At 44.3% G+C, this 22,201-nt stretch overlaps 1 protein-coding gene across 5 annotated transcripts in view; it reads left to right on the forward strand.

The window, feature by feature from the left end:
- CELSR1 (cadherin EGF LAG seven-pass G-type receptor 1) overlaps positions 1–20,800 on the forward strand; it is a 161,010-nt gene extending 140,210 nt beyond the window's left edge. For 2 of the 5 annotated variants that reach the window (XM_084506384.1, XM_084506385.1), the window contains exons 25-35: positions 2,436–2,610; positions 7,299–7,411; positions 8,729–8,808; positions 10,124–10,250; positions 12,135–12,260; positions 13,804–13,940; positions 14,446–14,549; positions 15,367–15,534; positions 16,245–16,487; positions 16,780–17,044; positions 18,683–20,800. In XM_084506384.1, coding sequence (XP_084362510.1) covers positions 2,436–2,610; positions 7,299–7,411; positions 8,729–8,808; positions 10,124–10,250; positions 12,135–12,260; positions 13,804–13,940; positions 14,446–14,549; positions 15,367–15,534; positions 16,245–16,487; positions 16,780–17,044; positions 18,683–18,707 — 1,563 coding nt within the window. In that variant the 3' untranslated portion in view covers positions 18,708–20,800. The remainder of the gene's footprint in view (positions 1–2,435; positions 2,611–7,298; positions 7,412–8,728; positions 8,809–10,123; positions 10,251–12,134; positions 12,261–13,803; positions 13,941–14,445; positions 14,550–15,366; positions 15,535–16,244; positions 16,488–16,779; positions 17,045–18,682) is intronic. The other 3 variants (XM_084506386.1, XM_084506388.1, XM_084506387.1) reach the window with 3 other exon arrangements.
- The last annotated feature ends 1,401 nt before the right edge of the window (positions 20,801–22,201 follow it).

A 22,201-nucleotide genomic window follows, 5' to 3' on the forward strand; every position in this document is an offset into this window, starting at 1 on the left:
ACTTAGCGAAATGCCCCAAACCCTTAACCCACTTATAAAGTTCTTTTAAGTTGCAGAATATATTTCATAGAGCAAAAAGCCGCTCCTTACAGCCTACCTAGTCAATTTGAGAAGTTAGAAGGGCCATAAACCATGTCTACTTGAGACAATTATTCATCTGTCTGTATGGAATGAGAGTTGTCTAACGAGTCATGCACTGATGAACATAAAGAGGGAAAGAATGCTGGAGCACAAATAATGCTGTGCTACTTGGCATCCAGCCTGGCTTTTATGGGTTTCTGTAAATTAACAGTCACATTTCTGGGTGAGGTTTTAATCTTTCCCTGGACTATTGATAGAAAGTGATTTCTTTTTTTTTTTTTTTTTTTTTTTGTCTCTTTTGCCATTACCTGAAAAAGGTAATGTTCAGGGCAACAGCCTACTCATATACATGTGCAGGTAGAAATAACAAAAGCCCTGCTTACACAGAGGGAGGAAAGGTCTTCTGTTTGGTGAGCTACACTTTTACACTTGATGTTGGAATAAAGCTGATACAGTGAGTGAATTCAGAAAGCTGGCGATCTTTATATGATTCCCTTATTCAGTAAAATTTAACAGAGAAGCATGGATTAAGGTTTTGAGTGTTATGGCATGGAAGAACACAAGTAACACCAAAAGTAATGCTAAAAAGGAACACTGAAATCAAAAACACTATGTAAAATACTTTGAAACAAAAATTGTGTGGTTTCTCAAAGTGGTCTTAATTCAAGATTATCAACAGATCCTTGGCAGAATCCTTTGCTTTGTTTTTGAAAGGAGGTTAATGAATAGATTTTATCTCATCTGTAGGAATCTTGTGGTCATTCCTATTTTCAGCTATCAAACTATTTAGTTGGGAGAAAAACTTGGTTGGCAGATATTGCCAAAATGCAAATCTGTGAAAATCAGATGGTTCAGGGTGTCCATTTGGCCACAAAGTTGACTTCAGCTGCCAGTTTGCCCACTGTTGCTGTTTCTCTTAGGACCCAGTTCCTTTTGAGGACCCAGTTCCTTTGGCTTCAGCAGGTCCTTAATTTTTGCAGCTCTCCAGCTGGCAGAGCTGAGTGGTCCTCATTGTACTGCTGGTGTGGCATAAAAATCAAATCCTGACCTGGGACTGTCACGATGTCATTGCGATAGCCACTGCTTTAGCCTGTGGATGTGTCCATGCCTTTGCTTCTCAAGTTTTTTTAAAGACTTCCTGTAGACTGTAAATGAAACAGACCTTTATCTTGCTATCCCTTTCCAAATGAAAATCATCACCCTTCTTGTTCATTTTTATTCCAGCTTTGAGAATAATAATAGCATGGCCAAACAGTCTCATGCCTACCTATTTATGTTCATATTAATGCAACTTCACTGTCTCCTTTTCATATCATTTCTGTCAGTGCTCATTCCTGAGTTACTGCCATGGCAAGTAACACGTAAGATCACATCAAATTCTGCCTATTTGTGAGAGACATTTCATTTAACTAGTAAGAAAATTTCTATTGCTCACGTTCAGCATGCTCACTCTTCCTGGTCTGAAACTGCATCAGTTTCTCTCCCCAGAAATTAAGTTTTTTTAGGGCAAGGAGGTCCTGAACTGAAAATCTAAGCTCTCTCTCTCACCTCCTGTCTACCTTTGCCAAAAAAAAGCAGAGTTTCCATGTACTTTTCTTTACTAATATCAAGCACAACACATTGTCTAATTTAAAACAAAACAAAATTGTACCAAATTAAGCACAATTCCTTGGAGAAATAGCTCTCTCACTGGAAAAGTAACAGAAAACCTATAGTCTGGCCCTTGATGTGGAAACAGGTGACACCAAGTCAGTATAGAGATGTGGATGACAGTTCTCAGGAGCAATTTGTTGCCTTTGCAGTGAGGCTGGGTTAGCTGATGCAGTTAAACACGCTGTTGCAGAATTTGCTGGAGTGGTGTTACACATGAGGGAGTTGTGCATGAGGTAGGGCAGAGGGTCTGCAGCCTCCATAGCGGCATCCTCACCTCCTGCTCCACATCAGGAGAAAGAGCCGGGAGCTCTGCCAGCCCTGTCCTGCCTGTGAGCAGAAGGAATTCAGTCAGAAGAGCCAAAATTGTCACCTGGGCAGCAAATATGCACAGAGAAATTAAGCACAGAACCTGGAGGGCAAGGGCAAGGGCAGCAACCGACAGCACATTGAACCAATAGGGTAAAGCCAAGCCAGACTCAGAACAGGCCACGTAACAATATAAAAATATATGGCTTTCACAATATGAACAGCTTTTCTGAAACTCTGAAGAAATGACAGAAACGTAAATTAACGGTAGTATGTTCTTTCTGCCAAAACCTTTTTATTACACGTTTTTTTATCTGCTCTTGGGGGCTGGTGACTCACCAGGCTGCATGATTCAGAAGAGCAATTTTAATTTCCATGCCCTTTCCCTTCTGCAGTTTGTGTGCACGGTGATTGCCATCCTCCTGCATTACTTCTACATGAGCACCTTTGCATGGATGTTCGTGGAGCAGCTCCACATCTACCGGATGCTGACAGAAGTGAGGAACATCAACTTTGGGCACATGCGATTCTACTACGTCGTTGGCTGGGGCATTCCTGCCATTATAACAGGTACCCTCAGCTGCCCACACACTGCTTTGTTTGCTTTCCCTGTCATCTCCGCTGGCCAGATACAGGAAAGTTGACAGAATCACAGAACCATCTTGGTTGGAAGAGATCTCCAAGATCACCTAGTCCAACCTCTGACCTACCACACACAAGTCCTCCACTAAACCATAAAAGTTACCCCATCCAGCTATGGATGCACTCCACTACTGCTGTTACTTGAGTGCTTTCCTGCATGAGGGCATCACCAAGTCACAATTAGCAGAAAGTCAGCCTGAATTTGGCAGATCTGCACACCAAATGTCTGTAGTGCCAGCTGAAATGATACTGAGGGTTTTACAAACATAATTGCACCCAGATTAAAACAGGAATTGTTAACATTGCTTGGGAACAAGAGTGTTTTTATTTTAACAACTTTGCTTGTAGTCTTTGTAAGTTTTCCTTCCCTGTGCTGTTAGCCCCAGGATATGGACACACAGTCCCAGGAGAGGTAGCTCCAGCGGCTTCAGAAGTGATGCTCCCACAGGACATTGTATTCCCCTCCCTGGACATTCCCACTGCAGAACCCCTGACCAACAGTAAACGCTCCCTGAAGGGGTTTTCAGCAGCTCTGTTTTACTTGGCATGAAAATGAGCTGGGAATACTCAAGCAGCCTTTTACATCATTTCAGATACAAAGGCAATAACTTTCAGTTGTGGAAAAGTAATGAAAAGCTGGAGGCAGTAATCTTTTAAACTGTTCCAGGGTGATCCACAGGAGCACATCTATCTCCGCCCTCGCCGTGGCTATTTTTGCAGTCAGACATTTCCAGTGATACCCAAGCACATGGTGCTGCGTTAATGCAGGCAGACAGCTCCTTGGGAAGCGTGCTTCGCAGAACAGTTGGAGTGGGGTTTTTTGCTTCAGCTATTTCAGCATGTATCTGTTGCCATATGGGAAATCAAATCATAGGCAGACAGTTAACTTTTACCCAGTTGCTTTTATTTTTGCAGATAACAACATACCGTCAGCAATGACAGAGATTTAGATGTCTCTCAGATCAAATAAATAGCTATCAATCATGTACGCTTGCAAAAATATTATGGAACAAGTTAGACTTCTGCAATTACATGAGTTTTGTTGTTTTTTTTTTGTTTTGTTTTGTTTTGTTTTGTTTTTTTCTGTTTGACATAAGGAAGAGTAATACAAAAACATAGCATAGGTGAGAAAGGGTGTCCTTTCTGGAGAGGTGGTAAGTTTTTCCATATCAAGTTGTGCATAAATATTTTCCAATTATATCAGTTTATCCAGGACACACCAGAAGATGCAGCTCAGAAGGCTCTGCCACTCTGGACATACTCCTGACAGTTCAGATAGAAATTGTCTTTGTTTTCTCTAGCATTTCAGACCTGCGTAACTGTTATCAGTACCCACAAGACTACTGCAATGCACTCAGGAATATTAAGTGTCATGAGATAATTGGCAGCATCATTTCGGGTAGAAAAGAAGTAATATTTTTAAAGGAAGTAAACAATTTGCATTTCAGAACACATAACTCTTCAGTTGTTTCATCTGAAGGATTTTCTATTTCACGTTTGGTTTCTCCCGAATTTTAAATGAATTGGGACTTTCTCAACAGCAGTATTATGCAACATGAATATTACAATATTACCCATTTTTACATTTTTCTAATCAGATATTGTTCTCTGTAATATGGAACTGTTTTTCAGTATTAAAATCATGCATACATTATGAATTGTGGTTCCAGTTTGTCTCCTGTACCATGAACTCTGAATCTACTGATTGACAGTTCACTTAAATAAAATGTCAGGTCTCTGTTACTGAGAAAGTCAGAGGATTTTGTTGAATGAAGAGTGAAGAAAGCTAAGCCATTAGCTTGCCCTTCCAGGTTTAGAAATCACCTGAAGAGAAAAATCTTTCATCATAAAAAGCACAATGTGGTATTTCTTGCCCCTGGATAGCTTTGTTACTGTATGTATTTCAAATAAGCTTCTTTTATACATTTTAAAGTTTAATATCTAAAGAATAAGAAGGTTCCAACTTCTTTAATACGCATCTCAAACATGATTTCTTTAATTTATTTTTTTTATGAAAGAAGGATTGTGTATATTTCTCAATAATGGAAAAGTCTAGATATGGGAAAGAATTTTAGTCTTGGGCATCCAAATGGCTTTATAATTTTATTTAAAAGATACTTAGCCCTATATATCTCTATTACAGCTCTCCTGAAAAAAAATGAACTGATAGTAGCAGTTGATTTACCCTGTTTTGTTCATTTTTTTCCTATTTTCCATGCTCAAAATGACATTCACTTCAGACTGGGATGTAGTCTAAGGGGTCTGCGATGGGACCAGGCTGCTTAAAAACAGGAACCTTGAACTTCGGGAAGAAAAAATCTTAGCAAAATGTTTACCTAGAGAATACTCCAGTGGTGAAGACCCCCATTTAATCACACCATACAAAAGCAAATTGCTGCGAATAAATGTAGGATGGAGTTGAGAGAAGGCTTACAGCCATGAAAAGCGTAAGGATCTGGAATATTCCTCCACGGGGAGCAATAGTGGAATTTGCTTAAAGCAAATTAAATTCGCTTTAAGCTGGCTCATTTTAAGATGTAGCTTGATCCATCTAGGAAAGGGATTTTATGACTTCCTTGCCTCAGAAGCAAAGGGCTGGATTTGGCACTGAGCAAGACCCCTCTTCGTGGCAACACGCTAACTAGTTGGCATATACATGCAGTAACTGCTTGCCATGGGGTGTGCTCATGTTAAAACAGGTTCTTATGTCACCCTAACATCAGTATACCCCAAATAATGGCATTTTCCAAATTTGCTATAAATACTAAGCAAGGTGATGAATCAGGAAAAAGGCAAGGCTGATGTGCAGTTGCTGCAGAGCCTGCAGGAGCTCAGAAGAGTCAAAGCATGCCCCCACGGTGTGCTCCTGGCATGCTGCTGGAATAGGTGCTGGTCCCCACAGGCTGCTGGGCTCAGCCCTGGTTCCCGTGAGCACCAGTGAGCTGTCGTGCAGCCTGCACACTCGGTCTAGTCCTTAAAGCCTGGAGCATTTAATCAGTGTGCCAGAATGGTTCTTTATATTAAATTGCCATTGGCTTAATTCTGCCTTTGGGTGAAGTGTTATTTCACATATTGTTGAGTCCAGTAAAATCTGAACCGCCTACCTGAAGACCGAAATTTGCCCTATTTGCTTAATGGAGAACTTTAGGGTCGGATTTGGGGAGTGAAAAAATGTTGCAGTGTGCCAGTTACTCTCCGAGCCAGATGTTTGGTCGAACCGTAGTTTAAGTCCCACTAATGGGGAAATCAAGTCCTGGGAAACAGCCTGTGTCTATAGAATTACATCGGTATAAAATACTTTATGGTCCCTTAATCATTTATGGCTAATTCTTTCTGGATGGCAACTGCTGAAGGCAGTGGTGGAAGGGCCAATGGGAGCAGAGGGAGAGACCAGCCCATCTCATTCCACACTTCAGAGAAAACAGATCCGATATCCACCGCTTTGCCAAAGAGCCAGTTTAATTTTCATAGACCATGGGCCCGTACCAGATGTGAGTACTGGCTGTGGGCCAGTTTTATGCAGAGAGGGTGAAACACCACTACCTCTCCCTTTTTTTTTTTTTTTGGTGTCTTTTTGTCAAAGTACACAGGCTTCAGTTCCAAAAGGTGTTTATTAATACGCATGAATCCTCTTTATGGAGAAGGGCACTGCCGTGAACCTTGGACGCCTGCTTGAGGCAGGGCATACGCTCAGCTCAGTAGGTGCCCCAGTGCCCAAACAACGTGCTGCAGCCATTTACCATATGGCATTGGCCAAAGGCTTCACAGGGATCAATTTCTGCCTCTTGAAGAAGGAGGAACTCTGCAGTATTTTGCAGTCAAAGGCAGAAATCCTGGCCTGTTGCCATATGGGCACAAGGTGTAGGTCACAAAATCAGAGGGCACAGCAAACCAGTAGGTGGAGGTTGGACTGAGAATCCCCAGGAAATATCCAGGCTTTGAAAAACAAAACAATAAAAGGTGTGTTCTTAACTCAATTGCCTTGGGGGCATCACCAAACTCCATTTCAAGCAGTGCTGAAAGCAAGGTGAGGTGAGCACTCACCTGGCTCAGAGGGAGTCTCAGCCTCCGCTCCTGAGCTCAAGCAGTTAAATCCCGTGAGTTCCCAAGTTCCTTTGTCTCTGGTGTTATTTTAGTGACAGTAAGCTCACAGCAGTTAAGAATGCACTTTTTTTTGTAGTATAGACATCTCCTCGGTTATGATTCATGTCATTCTACTGCACAGGCTTATTGAAATTCCTCTGCTTGTCATTCACCCTGAAGGCTTCATCGCTCTGTGTGAATATGACTATAAAATTGTGCTGGAACAGAATTAACTTGGGACCTGCATTTACTGCAGTTTTTATGTAGCTGAGCTTTATTCTGATAGGCAAAACTCATCTGATGTGGGATGTGTCATTTGGTATGGGATGACCAGTGTAAAGGTTTTGGTTTACAAAAGTTTTATTTCGATGCTTGTCTTGACTTTGACTTCCCAGACTGTCCTACTGAACACATCTTGCCACTATCCTTCTGTTTGTTGGACAGTGATTTCAAAATGTTACTGCTGTGCCTGCTTGTATAAAAGATCTCACCAGCGCATTTCTGATGTCCTTTTTCCCCATCTTGTGACCCAGGGCTTGCCGTTGGTCTGGATCCACAAGGCTATGGGAACCCTGATTTCTGCTGGTTGTCTGTTCATGACACCCTGATCTGGAGTTTTGCGGGACCCATCGTAATCGTTGTAGTTGTAAGTATGGTACAGTTGGCATCCTGAACTGTCTGTTCCTTACTACTACCTCTTCCTTTATGTTTTGTCAACCAGTAGTCACAACCCAAAGCAGCAGTATTCTTTACGTTTGAAGCCAACATGCTCAAGTTTGCATCTTCTGCTTAAAGAAATAAGATAGGAGCTAAACTAAGCTCTTGGAAATTAGAGGGCTGCTTGCCAGTGCAAAGATTGTTGATAGATATCTCTGTGGCTAGAAAGATGCTTATTTTTTCACATTTGCCTTGTTCCATATTTGAATTGTTGGTCAGGGAGCTTATAAAACAAGTCAATAGAATGAGCTGTAACAAGTCACTTCATCCAGAGGTCCTAAAGAAATATTAAGTAAGTCGTAAGTCAGGAACTCTAAAGAATTGGCTGGAGTTTGTCTCCCTCAAAACTTCTCTCAGTAACAGATCACCAGAAGATAAATATGCATGTGACTGTATCTTGTATACCAAGTGCAGTTCTGGTCTCCTCAACAGAAAAAGTATGAAGTAGACCTGGAAGCAGTGTGGATTGGGGTTGTGAGTTATCAGAGACAGGGGACAGCCCCTGCTGGAGGAGCATCTAAGTGGACCAGAACCTTCAGCCTTAAGAGAAGAAGGCTGCAGAGAAGGGGACAGGGAGAAGTCTGTAATAGTGTAGTAGTCTGGAAAATGTAACTGAGGAGCCAGCTTTGCCTTTTCTAACACAAATAGTAGCAGGAGGTGGCAGGTTCAGAGCAAACAGGATCACTCCACAGGGAGGTGAGTTAGAAACTCCCAGAAACCAGATGACAGCAATGGTGGAGCTCTGTGTGGTTTCAGGAAGTGAGTGACTGAACAAACTCACAGCATCACTATTCATAATGAGTGATTAAGTACAAACATCCCACCGAGTATATCCCACCTCTGGAAATCAGCAGAGGCTGGAGGGGCTTTCTGAGGAATTATCACCAAACCCTGTTATTAAATTCTTATATTCTGCTTTGGCCCCAGCTGAAACAAGATGCTGGGCGAGTGGACTCTGGTCTGGACAGGAACAGCCATTCTTGAGTTTATTCTTGAGGTTTTGTTTCATTCAAGCCTTCAAGCAATCTTACTGCTGTGTTTCATCCAGGCTGAGTCCCAGGACATTCTTGACTGATGTGGGCTTGAAACAGGATGAATTTTGGAACTGGAAGAGACATGTAAATTAAAGGAAAAATATTCTTAGCACCACAAACCATGTTAAGATAAAAATTCTATTGTCATTGAAAACTGAGCTCTGACAAAATAAGAGAAAGAACCCATGCTGTTATTTCAATTTCCCTTCCAGATAAACACTGTCATCTTCATACTAGCAATGAAAGCATCGTGCAGACGAAGGCAACGTTCATTTGAAAAAACTGGAGTCATGTAAGTTGGCGTTCAAAAACCTGTAGAAAAATAAATCTGGTCAAGAATAACAAAGGGACAGAATTGCTCAAAAGCAGGCATCAGGGTTGGAATAAGTAAGATATTTGGAGAAGGAGCCGGTCTGCATTGGCAGAGGCGATTGGAGTTTCTTTACCAGCACCTATCCCTGGGTACCCTTGGTGTAAAACCACCACAGTGCTATGCACTGCTGACAAGTGTAGGCAGGAGAAGAGAGGGAAGAGAGAAAGGATCAGTCTCTGTGTGGTGTCATTACAGTCTTCCAGGTCTTTCATCATACTCCCTACTACACTGTCCCTTAACCTCAACCCTGGCATTTCCTGGTAGGTATAATTCTGGGTCTCCCTGTGGCCACCCATGGCTCAGAAAGCTCTCCCTGATGAACGCCAGGATGACCAGCTGTGTCAGGCAGGGACGCACTGAGGCTCCTGTGGTGAGGACCAGCCTCCACCCTCAGCCTGCTCCCCGTGGGATGAGCAGAAAGCCCACAAGCCGAAACCTGCCGCCTTTCCAGGCTGTCCTGGCAGCCTGTTCCCATTAACTCTGATTTTGCCCAAAGCTCAGAATTTACATGTGAGCTATAATGCGATTAGCTAGTGGCAAGACAGCCCCTGTTTCCAAACAGGTAGCTGAATGAGATTACAAAAGGCTTCTTCAAGCTATTTACTCAGCATCGGCTGTCAGGTGATTTTTTTTCAGTTTCTTTTTTAAACGTTCCTAAACAAATGGAGTGTAATTGCTACTTAATAGCAGCTATTTTACTCATAACACAAAACTTTTGCCACTGGAATTGTGACCAACCTTTGCAATTGCCTGTGGAAATAATGCTTTTCGGCAAACAAATACTCCCCTGAGTGCTCTCAATCCAGAGCCGTGGGCTGTAACATGGAGAAAGAATGTGAAGGTGGACTCAACAAGCAGAAATGAGATGGACCTGACCATTCACCCCACACATCTCTTCCTCACAGTCAACAAGGCTGAACCGTAGGGCTTGGCAAACAGCCGTGTTTGTTTGAAGGAAACCTTGGAAGCAGACTTGAAAAGAAATCACCTTTTTTATCACCCGAATGTTCAGAGTCACTGAGTAGCATAAGGAGGGAGTTGGGAACAGGGGGCTGGTGGGCACTGCCCAAAGGGCCCTTCTAGATCCCAAATTGTAGGCGTGCTCCTCACCATGTCTGTGTGTGCTCTCAGGGAGGAAAGGGCACTTGAACTTCCACGTGGTCCCACCCCTGTTGGGAAGCTGGGCTTTCCTCATGTCTCCTCTCATGCTGCAACCCCCTTGTGTGCTTTACAGCTCCGTGCTGCGGACGGCATTCCTGCTCCTGCTGCTCATCAGCGCCACGTGGCTGCTGGGGCTGATGGCAGTGAACAGCGATGTCATGACGTTTCACTATCTCTTTGCCATCTTCAGCTGCCTGCAGGTAAGTTAGCATTTTGCCAGCGGCAAACCTCACTGAGTGCACTGCTGTGCCCCCAAAACGGATAAACATTGGCTAACTTGGTAACTGAGATGTTGTTAAGATGTTAAGTACAATTTTTGGTCTCTTTTCTCAAAGGGAGGGTTCTTTTCATCAAAGTCATTGCTTTCAGTAATTTCATCTCTCACTTTCAGTCATTCTAAGATAAGTGCTCTAATATTGTAACCTGTGACAGACAAATAACAGTAGGCAATTATACCTCTGTCTTCCCAGAGGGAAAATCTTTGCTACTGTCTTCTGCATGCTTACAGTTAACAGTCATCCTGTTGCTTCCACAAAGGAAGTTACTGTTTAAGAAAATGAGTCAAATAATGATCTCCAAACTCAACTCGTATTAAGGATTTACTGGATCACTTGTCCCGGTGAGCACAGTTGTTGACTACAGATGCAGAACAGTTTTTGTAGGAGACCTGGCATGGAAGTAGACACAAAGTCATGTAGTCACGACTTGAAAGTGACCAAGGATGGCAGAAACTGTCCTGGCAAGTGCCTGCAATATTCAAACAGCTGCTGCTAGCAGGCCATTCCTGTTGGTTGCAGCACAACAGCCACAAATGGCAACCAAGAAGGAAAAGAAGCCTGGTAGGTCTTCTCCCATGCCTGTCCATGCCCTGGAAGCACATCAGATGGACCAGCCTGGAGGAAGGATATTTTGCCACTGCAACTGAAATAAAGATACCCACTTAGGCTGTAAAACCAGGCTTCCACAAGCCTAGGATAAAATTAAATTAAATATAAACCCAATGAGAGGGAGGAAAGCCAGCAGCTGGAATTCTCCAAATTTGCCCAGAGAGGCACCGTGGTATGTGGCGTTTCACGTCATTACCTTCTTTGAACTTAAAGAGACATTTATGTGAGTTTTATTAATGAATAATCCCCAAGTGCTAATGCCAACTAAGATTGCATTTGATTGAATGTTTAGAAAGTGAACTTGAAGTTTAAAGTTACTCTAAGTCAATTGCTTTGGCTGAAGTCATGAAATGCAGGCATCGTGTGATGTTGGTACAGCTGCAACTTCATGAGTGATTGGCTTCTATAAACTGTATCTCCTACCAGAATTGATAACCATTTGGCAGCTGCATGAATTCCTTCAGAGCAAATACATCTGAAAACATACACGTGCATGTCCCCCACCCCCAAAGAAAGTTATCGTTGGGTGTTCCTGGTGGGCCAATAGCTGCCCAGTCCTGGGGATTTGGGCAGTTTTCCCTCCTTGAGATATTGCTGAATGGATGAACATGGGGACAAAAGTTGGGACCTCTGTGCCACCAGTACCTCTCCATGTCTTACAAAGCTTTCTCAGGTTCTCTTAGCAACAGCAATAAGGACACCTACCACAGAAGTTCCCCATTGCCAGAGGTTTTCATTTTTGATGTGTTGCTATTGATTTTGTCTCATCATCAGTGTTAAAAGCTCTAAAATCTTAATGCATGTACAGCCCTGAAACTCCCTGGAATGTCCATCAGTGGGACACTGAGGTCCTCACTGGACATATTGAGAAGAATGTTTCTTCCCAAACTATGGGGCAGAGTGAGACCTACCATGAGCTCTGCTCTGTAAATCCTGGAGGAATACATCATTGTATATATTTTCCAAGGCCCTTGATGCACATTTAAACTTGGAAGCAAATATTGAAGAAGCCCTAGGAGATCAGTCAATGCTATTTCAGTCAAAGGCAGGAAATAGTTATTGCTATTGAAATCACTGACTGTGACCTAGAATTCAGGGGTTGGTTCAAAACGACTGTGCTCTAATACCTATTTGTATCTGCAGTTTGGTAGTATTGAATCATTTATATTTGTTCTTCCTTTCTCTGAAATGATCCAGGGGCTGTTCATTTTCTTCTTCCACTGCGTGTTTAACAAAGAAGTCAGGAAGCATTTGAAGAACACTTTAACTGGCAAGAAACCTCTTCCAGATGATTCCACTGCCACAAGAGCTACATTATTAACTGTAAGGAAAAAAAAAAAAAAAGGAAAAAAACTTCCTTCATGCTGGTAGAAGTTACCAAAAATGCACTTGCAGGTGGCTTGTCCATAACTAAGCAAATTGTCTGATTTATTTAAGTGACTTTTACAAAGATTACTGATGGCTTCTCTCAAAAGTTTTGATTACTGCTTCAATTAAAACATCTGAGAGGGATTTTTTTTTCCTTGGCATCAAAAACCACTTGGTTCCTTTGAGGCTTTTGATGGGTAACGTGGACTTTCAGTAGGAATTGATTATTTTTTATTCTTGCAAAATTCAAAGACAGAAAGTGTATATGGGGTGTGCTGAACCACCTTGGTCCTTGCACTGTTCTGGTTATAGTCCTGTTGACTTATATGATGGACAGTCTGAAACTTGTAAATTGAAGTAATTGGTTACCCCTCCAACTTTATTGCAAACCTGGTGGCATCTACACCAGTAAATAGGATCAGATCATGGGCTTGAGCCCTGGCCTGCAGCTGTCCATGAGATTTAACTGTGAGTGCATCCCCTGACATGGTTCTGGCTGTGCCAGCTTGCAGCTAATCTCCCAGAGTATAGGGATGGCTGGGGATGAGAGAGGCCAGCGTGGGCCAAGGAATGTTTCCAAAGAGGCAACGTGGATTTGGCAATCTTGTTTTGGGGAGGAAAAAAAAGTTCAGTAATGCAGACTAGAGTTGTGCTATGCACTGCAATTTACTCTCAAAACAGAGAACAAGCCTTTGCTCATCTGGTTTACAACACAGACATTGCTTAAATCTATTTTAACAAGGAAATGTTAAGTCCTTCATACTTAGATTTTATTATCAGGTGGGAAATTGAGGAAGAGGTATTAAGGCCTAGTTCTGCAATGGTTTTTAAGCAGTTGGTTTCAGTGGAAGTGAGGCACCGACACTCCTTTGATGAGCAGGGCCTGTGAGCCTGGGTTTCACAAGTCATGGGCATTCAGAGCACTGCGCTGAATAACCAGGTCTCTGCCCACAGACCCTGGTGAAAAACACTAAAAAGATAAAAAAAAATCTTGCTTTGATCTGATTACCCATCTGCTTGCAGTAATGTTAATGAGACATGTGGACTCGAGTTAAACAATGCAAAAATTAGCAGGCTTTCTCTCCAATGTCCTCAATGGCTCATAGCAGAGTCTCAAGTCACGTTTCAAATCTTTCTGCCATAAAGGCACACAGTGCCCAGTGCCCAGCCGGCCACCAGAAGCAATAAGCTGAAGGAGACCATCACCAACTCCATTTCTCAGGCATGACACTCTACAGTTGGTTACATCAATTGTAGGAGAGAAGATGTAAGGAAGGGTGGTCTGAGTCTTTTGAACAAAATTTCTGAAGAAAGAAAATCAATTACAGATCTCAGGCTCAAGCTTCTGCATCAGTGCTGTGCATTGCCCTCTGTCCCTGTTAGTGTGCCCTGCTGAACAGAGAGGTCTGCCTGGGAAGGTTAGGAATCCACTGCATTATGCTGCTTAAACAAGTTCTTCTTGTCATTCACTACTCCTTTGTGTCTTTTTCTCCTTCAGCGATCTCTGAACTGTAACAACACGTACATAGAAGAGCCAAATATGTATCGCACGACCCTTGGAGAATCCACTGTCTCCCTAGAAAGCACCGTCAGGTCAGCCAAGAGCCACAATAGCTACCTTGCTTATATTCTCAGGTAATCAGGTGGCAGGTGCATGGCTTTCAGGTGCTTGCCTTTCCCTTTTCATTCCTCTTGTGGAAAAGAAAAAGCCAAACAGAAATGTTTTGGTTCAAGTGCATCTTGTTTTATGTTGTAACCGTTCTGCTTCTTGTGACTGTCATTTACTTTTGTGTGTTTTCTTTTGCATGCATCTTCAGTGGGGACTTCCACTAGTGCAGTGGTTAACGTGGCTATTTTGTTAACTATTTGGGCTGTGCTGCTTGCCTGGTAAAATACAGATGTGTCTCAAGGAGTGGGACTTAGCTTATTAACATCAGGCTTTTTCAGGGTGCAATTCATGTCTCCAAAGGCAGACATAACCTGTCTTGCTGTGAAAGTACCTACTCTGAAAATCAGTTAAGCGCAGGTTAATTAGCATGTGCTGCAGCTGTCTGTGACCAGAAGAATCTCATCTGCATGTCTGCCTTGTTGTTAGAACAGTGAAGTGACCAAGAAAGTTGTCCCGTTTTTATTCTCTAAGGGATGATGCTGCTCATAAGCTCAGTGGATCCTCAAGTCAAGCAAGGGCTGGTCAGACTGAAGCGGATTCCTCCATTTTTCATAGGAATCCTTCTAAATCCAACGGTAAGAATTTCTTTAAAATGCTTTGACCCAGTTGTGAACCTTTATCCTTCTCAGCACTTTTTTCAAAGGCTTCTGTAAGAGGAGGAGCAGTTACTTCGACTCGGTGTGCCTCGTTCCCCTTGTGCTGTTGGCATAACGAGCTGTGCAGTGGTTGCCTTACCAGGGAATTCTGGAATGGAATGATCTTTCTGCTTCTTGTGATGGCTCAGTTTTAAGCTGACAGCTGTCACAACTGTTGATGGTTTCTGGCGTCCCTCTTCTTTCTCACGAATTATGCGCTGCTGCTCTTGATTTTTAATTGGACATCTTTTCATGTTTGAGACCTTGAGGCAATATCCTCTTTTACAGCTATGTGTTTTGTACAAGAAAATGAGAACTGTCTCTTGGCTGGTTTCCTTTCATTTGGGGTCTTGATATTAAATTTTGTTGCCTTGTAGCAGTGTTTAAGAGTGCATTTGCAGATTTCCTGATATTTTTAGGTACCTCTGCCTGCGTGTTGTGTTGGCTGAGATGCTGTGGAGCTGCTGTTCTGTGTATTGACTAGTGAAAAAAGCATCCCCATTCTGTTCTGCAGCCCCCTTGAAGAAAAAAAGGGTCCTGCCCATTAGCTGAGCAGAGCAGTGTGCTTCCATAATTCCTTAGGTGGATGCCACAGTCCTTGTGAGTTAATCCTGAGAACACCTGTGGCTGGAAGTGCTCTTCCCTGGCATGCCCTAAACCAGACGCCTGCCTTGTCTTTGTGTTCATGCAATCAGACGGACGTGTCCAGCTCCTGCTCACCCTCTCATTGCTCTATTTCCCCTTTCCATGTCTGTAGAGCATGATTCGGACTCTGACAGTGAGCTGTCCCTCGACGAACACAGCAGCTCCTACGCCTCCTCCCATTCATCAGACAGCGAGGAAGATGGGCTTGAGCCGGAGAAAAAGTGGAACACATCCACTTCCAAAAATAATGAGCGTGGCCCTCTCCACAGCACACCTAAAGGTACTCCTGGTGGGAGGGAACAGCAATGGGTGTATCTTATTTAAAATAGCTTTAGAGTAGGTGGAACGAATTTATCAGGCTAGCATACAACGTTTGGAAATGGTGTTACACAGCCAGCAAAATCTCACATGAAGGAAGAAGGGTTATTTTGCTGCTTCTTTTGAAGGCAGGAGGAAGAAATACCTGCCTCTCTTCATGCAGCAGATGCTTGTGGATTCAGCAGGGTCAGGAGAGATCGCGGAACCAAAGCACTGGCCACCAGTACCAGCGCTGTGTGGCAGGGTATGGCCATTCCTAGGTGCAGTTTGTCTTCGGAAGGTTAGTTAGCTTAGACAAAGGGGTAAGGGGGTGTCCGAGCTGTGTGCTCTGCACAGACACAGCACAAAGTTCCTCAGGTGCCCTCATCCCTAAAAAACCACCATCCCCAGGGAGCCCGAGGGATTGCCATCCCTGGACAGCTGGGAGGGCAGATTGGTCTCACACCTCTCAGATTGCCAGCAGCCTCGCAGGGACACCCTCTCATCCTGACAAAAATGTTTTGGGGGGTTTGCTGCACCCCAGAGTAGCGTAGTCCAGCGAAGATCATCGGAAGCATTGCTCTGGTGTGGCACACAGCCACTCCCCAGCTGCAGGAGATGAGACAGGCTGGGCAGTGGTTGAGAAAACCTATCAAACAGTGGTTTTCGAGCTAGTGTTTTTTTGCATTGCAGTCGATACCCTTCCCAATCATGTGAAACCCTATTGGCCCACAGAGTGCATAACGGCCAGCGACAGCGAGGACCCCAGCGGCAAGCAGAAACTCAAAGTGGAGACCAAGGTCAACGTGGAGCTCCACAGGGAAAACCAGATGAACCACAACAACGAAGCGCCGCAGGACAAAGAGAACGAAGGGCAGCAGAAGGAGAACAGGCCCCTGTCCCACCAGAATAACCAGCAGCCAGAGCAGAGGAAAGGTAAGGTGGCCAGCACCACGTCACAGCACACTGGGGGGCTGGGGCGTTAATGAGCATCAGTTAATGCAGCAGCTGCACGGGGAAAGAGCAATCTCCAAATGGCTTCAACCTGTGTAACGAACTAAAGCCAGTAGGCAGCTGGTGAAGTCTAATCTTTTGGTTTCAAAATAAAGTGGCAAAGCGGAATTCTGATTAAGAACTATAAAATGTCACTTTTTGCATGTGCTCAGCTTGGTAAATGAATTTACTGATAAGTTTCAAAATTCTGATTCTTCCCTCTCTTCTCTAAAAGGCATCTTAAAGAACAAAGTCACCTACCCTCCCCCTCTTATGGACAAGAATATGAAGAATCGCCTGCGGGAAAAGCTGTCGGATTATAACCAGACCACGATCTCATCCAGGACTACTTCCCTGGGGACCAACGATGGGGTCCGCTCTCCTTCGGACTCGGGGGTGACAGTAAAAAACGCTCGGAGGGAGCAGTCTCGAGACCAGCTCAACGGCATGGCCATGAACGTCCATGTGGGAACGGGACATGCTGAGACCTCAGACTCAGAGTAAGTACCACGAGTAGGATGCCCTGGCAGAGCTCCCGTGGGTCTGGTCTCTCCGTCCACCTTCCAGCCCCAAAATCCCACATGACCAAGGATTTTACCTGGGGACTGCACTGGAGTCCTTCACCAGTGGCCTTGCTGATTGTTTGCCCACACCACGTCCCCACACCACAGTGTTTTACTGACAAGAAGGCCAAAAACAGATATCACAGGCAAGGTGCCATGATAGAAACCTGTCACCAGTCACCTTGGTGTGCTCTGAACTTGCAAACTGGATTGTTACTGGCACAGTGGCATGAGGAACGTAGCTCTGCCCCAGCTCCTTGGTGTGGGGTTTGCTCAGGGGTGCTTTGCTCAGGGCTGCCTCTTGCTTCCACCTCTGTGCTCCCAGCCTCTCACCTTCACACGCCTTGGACCAATGGAGCATTCTTTTCCCCTCTTTTTCACCAATTCTCCCATTTTGTAGCAAGGAGGGTGTTTGGGGCCATTAGGGATCTGTCACTAATGGGGTGCAATTAATGATAACGTGGCCAGGAGCAGGCACCCTAGGAGGAGGATCAGAGCAGGGCAAACACAGAGCAGCATTTCTCAGTGCGTGTCCAGCAAGAGGTGCAGTGGGTTTCCAGCAGGCAGCTGGAGGAAGGCAGGCAGGGGCAAGACACGAGTGAGCAGGACCTGGAGGAAGCTCAGCATTTTGTGGGGTGAGCCTGGGGGGGACATGGGGAGATCCAGCCAAGCAGGGGGGGGTGTTACCTGGGTGTGAGATCCAGTGGCTGCAGAGAGAAGTGTCGTGTCGAGCCACTAACCCTAAATTAGCAGGTGTGTGATTCCCACCCACTGCACAGAGTGAGTATTTGCTGTTCCAAATGAAATCAAACACCAACGAAAGGCTGAGCAAGCTTCCAACCAACGGGTGTCCTCAGAAACCTCATTACTCATCGCAGTTTTCACATTCAAAGCGAGGACGGCCTTAAGTAAATCTGTGTAAACATTTTACACACACAGTCTTCCCTTTATTAGTACAAATAATAGGCTCACTCCTTCTCCAAACACAGAGAAAATTTCTCACCCATCTTTAACTCTACCATCAGGCTTTAGACACCCATTGCTGTTCTAGGGTGTGCAGACCATTTTCAGCTCGCTACAAAAATTTGGATTGCTGGGGACTGGCTGTTGAATATCTCCTGGTTAGCCAGGAAACAGAGGTGTCTTTAACAAGCAATAACTGCTTGCTGCCACCAGGTAATAGGTTCTGTACTGGGGAAAAGCGAGCCAGCTTGGTGTCCTAAACAACTCTTCTGTTCTCTGCACCTTTTGCATACGGTAAAACTGTTTGACAGCAGAATGCATGAACCTGCCTGAAAGACCAGGCTTCTAACAGCTTGCAAGGTTTCATGTGAACCTCACATCTTCACCTAAGCGTTAGCCAAACACAAGCACTCAGTAAAGTTCTCTCTAAATAGTGCATCTCTTGGGTACCGCCTGTAAATAACGCTCCTCAAGGGCAGCATCCCCTGCGGATGTTTGGTCATTTCACAGAGCACGAGCCCTTACGAAAAGGGATGAGGTAGATTGGGGCAGAGTTGTTTGCCTGTGCCTGTCTAACCCCAAGCCTGCATGATTGCTTCTTCCCACTAACAGAGGCAGTAACGAAACTTCAATTTGAACCATCAGGAAACCATGAGCGCTGCTGCGAGCTCTGGACTCCTCACCGCAGGGTCACTGCCTGGCCGCCTCGGATTTCTCCAGCGTCTCCGCACAGCCAGGAGGACGAAGGTGGCTCTGACTCCCGCGTGGTTTCATGCTCTGGCAGACTCCTGGCTGCTCGCAGTGGAGGCACGGTGCCCAGCTGCCCGTGATGGGGCCGCTCTGTGATCATGCCACACGTGACGCGAACCTGTGCCAAAAAGCATGGAAATGGCCCCAAGGATTCCCACAAGGATTCCTAGAAAGGATTGAGTTCCTTCTTGCAGTGTGGACAGTGCTGCAGGAGCTGCTCAGCTGCTGGGGAGAAAAAAACAAGCTACTGCAGTGGACCTACAGGAAGACAACCCGTCCGCCTCAAGGCAAGCACCAGGAGATGCCTCTCGCGAACTTTTCTCCAGCTACAGCGTGAACCATTCGGCGTGCTGGGCTCTGGGGAGGAATATCCCAACAAGTGTCCTTTAGTTTCTATGCCAGCATCTCTCTCCAAACCCCCATGAACACATCGTCTTCAGAAAATAAAAATAAAAATCCTTTATATATATATATATATATAAAGTGTAGATACTTTTATATATTTTGTATGGTGATGCTAAAGAAAAAGTTCCTTTGTATATTTTACATTTATACTGATCTTCTCAATTTGATAATAGGAAATCAATTAAAAGAGTTTTTGATATTTTTTATATAAACATTGCACAATCTTACTTGAATTTGGCATTTGATAAAGTAACTGGCATTTAAAGTAACTTTGCATGGAAACCACCTTCAGATGCAATGCAGTTTTCAAAATAAGATGGTAAAGATTATTTCTAAATCCAGGAACATAATTTATAAGCTTTGTTGACAGATTTTGGAAGACTTTAAGGACACAGTATGTTTTTTCGTAACCTCTTCTAAAACTAAAGAAAAAAAATGTTTTTTTTTTTAATTTTTTTTTGGTGTTTTGGCCTCTTCTCTCAAGTGCATTGAAATGTTCAGAAACTGAACTTCAGGGCTAAAAATAAGTTGTGTCTTAGTCTTAAGATTTCAACACAGTCCTTGCGTGGAAGAAGTTAAACCAATATTTCCCACAGCAAGAAGAGGAAAACAAGTGGTGTAGCTGTGGAGTGGGTTTCTCGGACACTGCTGGTCTGGCTCAGGGACAAAACAGCCTCCTGAGAAGAGGGTCCTCCTCCCAGGTTCTGCACGAGGAGCAGGCATTTTAGTTTACTGCTGCTTTCTCTCCCTCTGGAGTCAGCACGTTGCTAATCAAAGCAGAAACACGAGGCTGGAAGGATGGCCAGGCTTCATTTCCCAGCTCTCTGAGAAATCCCTGGCCTTCCTGGTGTGTCCAAAAGCACATGGAAGGGTTCAGGTTTCACGTTCAATGGTACGGCCGTGACCACCAGGGCTCTCAGGAGCTCCCCGCGCTCCAGAGCAGCCCTTTGGGAAAATACCAGCTCATGTATGAGTGCATATGTGAAAGGGAAGGTACAGAAAATCACCCTAAATAGAATGCAGGAGATCAAGAAAAACAAAACTAAACTAAAGGCAAGTATAGAGCAATCTGGGTTTTGTCGCATCCCTATGCACCTTTAAATGCATTTAGGAATGTCTTTGGGAAGGGAGGGGGAGGAAGGGTACTGGTCCTGTACAAATTCTGCAACATGCTGTGTGAAATTTTCTGGCTGACAAAAAAGTTCTGAATGTTTTAGGTGCCTGACACTTGGCTGTGTGCTCAGGCGTTGTGTATAACCCCTGCTAGTTGTTTTCACATCTGTGTATGTATATTTTGTCCCAGTGAGATGTAGGTAGTTCTTATTTTGATCAGAATTGTTGCAGTAAAGGAGGGTCAGTTGTGTTAATGACAAAAAAAATTAAAACCTATTTTTATGACTTTTTTAAAGCTTTATGGCAGATTAGACACTGGAGGTTTTTTGGTTTTGTTTTTTTTTTTTTTTTTTTTTTTAACAAATGTGTATTTATTAATGTGCAGAACACTGGAATTGCAGCACAGATGAAAGGAGAATTTACAATAAATTAAGATTTTTTTTTTTGAACTTCTGGAGTTTATTTTCAGTGCCGAATGGATGCTGAGGGCCCAAGGGGCATTTTTAGGGATTTACAAAGTAGCAGGAGGGGAGATGGGCTGGTACCCATTGATCTTCCCAAGGAAGCAGAGGCTGAAAGCTTCACCCCCACCACTCCTTTACAATCAGGTGCCCCTGATGTGCACCAGGCATCAGGTTTGGGCTGCGAGGAGCAGAGCCTCTGTCCCATCCTTCCTGAAGCACCACAGAAGGCTCTGCTCTGGGTCAGACAGGCATTAAGCACATGGTTCTGGAAAAGCCTTTGTAGTCCTCTTTCGCAGATGCTCTAAGTTCACCATGAGGCTGAGTCTTAGTTTGGGAGGAAGGCTGGGTTTGGGGGCTTCTGTTTTCTTTGGGGTTTGTTTTTTGTTCTTTTACCAAGCATATTCCTTGTTCCTGCAAAATTTGCACTGATGAAACCCCAGGACACCGGTGCGTTGACATCCATGCAATCCAAACCTCGGCTTCCTGTTCACCCATTTTCCATGGAGGGGAAAAATCTGCTTGCAAACATCCCATGATATGGCAGACCCTGAGTTTGGTCAGGGTAGGGGAGCCAATGAAAGCCTGCGATGAGAAGAACATTTTCTGACTTCGTTGGCTCCGTTCTTGGCTTTCTTAGCCCAGCTAGCACTAAGCCAGGGTCTTGCTCATGCTGCTCATGCTGTACTTTTTAGGCTGTTGTGCAGGTCTTCTTCGTTAAAGGCACAGCAGGGACCTGCAAGCGTCTGCCAGCGTTCTGGAAATAAAGTATTTCCCAATATCATCCAGCTTTTTTGTAAGTGTTCCTAAACATTAGGCAATAACCTGGCAGCGTGTGAGGTCAGGAGGCGAAAGACTGGTTACTGGAATGATTTAGGGGCAAAATCAAAGATGGGGAGCTTTGATTTGCAAACCACTAAACAAACCCAAGCAATTAGCCCAAAGGGAAACCGTTTTTAGATTTTATTATACAAGTTGACTTTTGGTGGACTTGTTTGGTCTCATTTACACAAAGCCCACTTTTCTGCAGAAGAACATTACAAAAGACCCAGGCTTTCACATCAGCAGGACTGGTATGAGACAGCCCAGGGTCCTGTCTCCAGTACCAACTAACAGCAGATGTTTAGGAAAAGAGGAATATCACAGCGCTGTTACACAGTGAGGTGGCCCCGCAGGGTCCACAGTCCCCAGCAGGGGCCGAGCCCCCAGCAAGTTGCAGCACTGAAGCTCTCAATAATTTGTCTTACTGCTTTTGGACCCATGCAGACTTCTGGTGCACAATGGCTTGCCTGATTCAGTCACAAGCAGCAAGGAAATGGTCTTAACTCGTGTTCAGCCTTCCTTCTTGCCCTTCTTCCATCTCTTCCCAGGTCTAAAGCATCCTTTTTTGAGATAGAAGGGA

This window comes from Aythya ferina (genome assembly GCF_964211825.1).
Source record: "Aythya ferina genome assembly, chromosome: 1".
NCBI classification, from domain to species: Eukaryota; Metazoa; Chordata; class Aves; order Anseriformes; family Anatidae; genus Aythya; species Aythya ferina.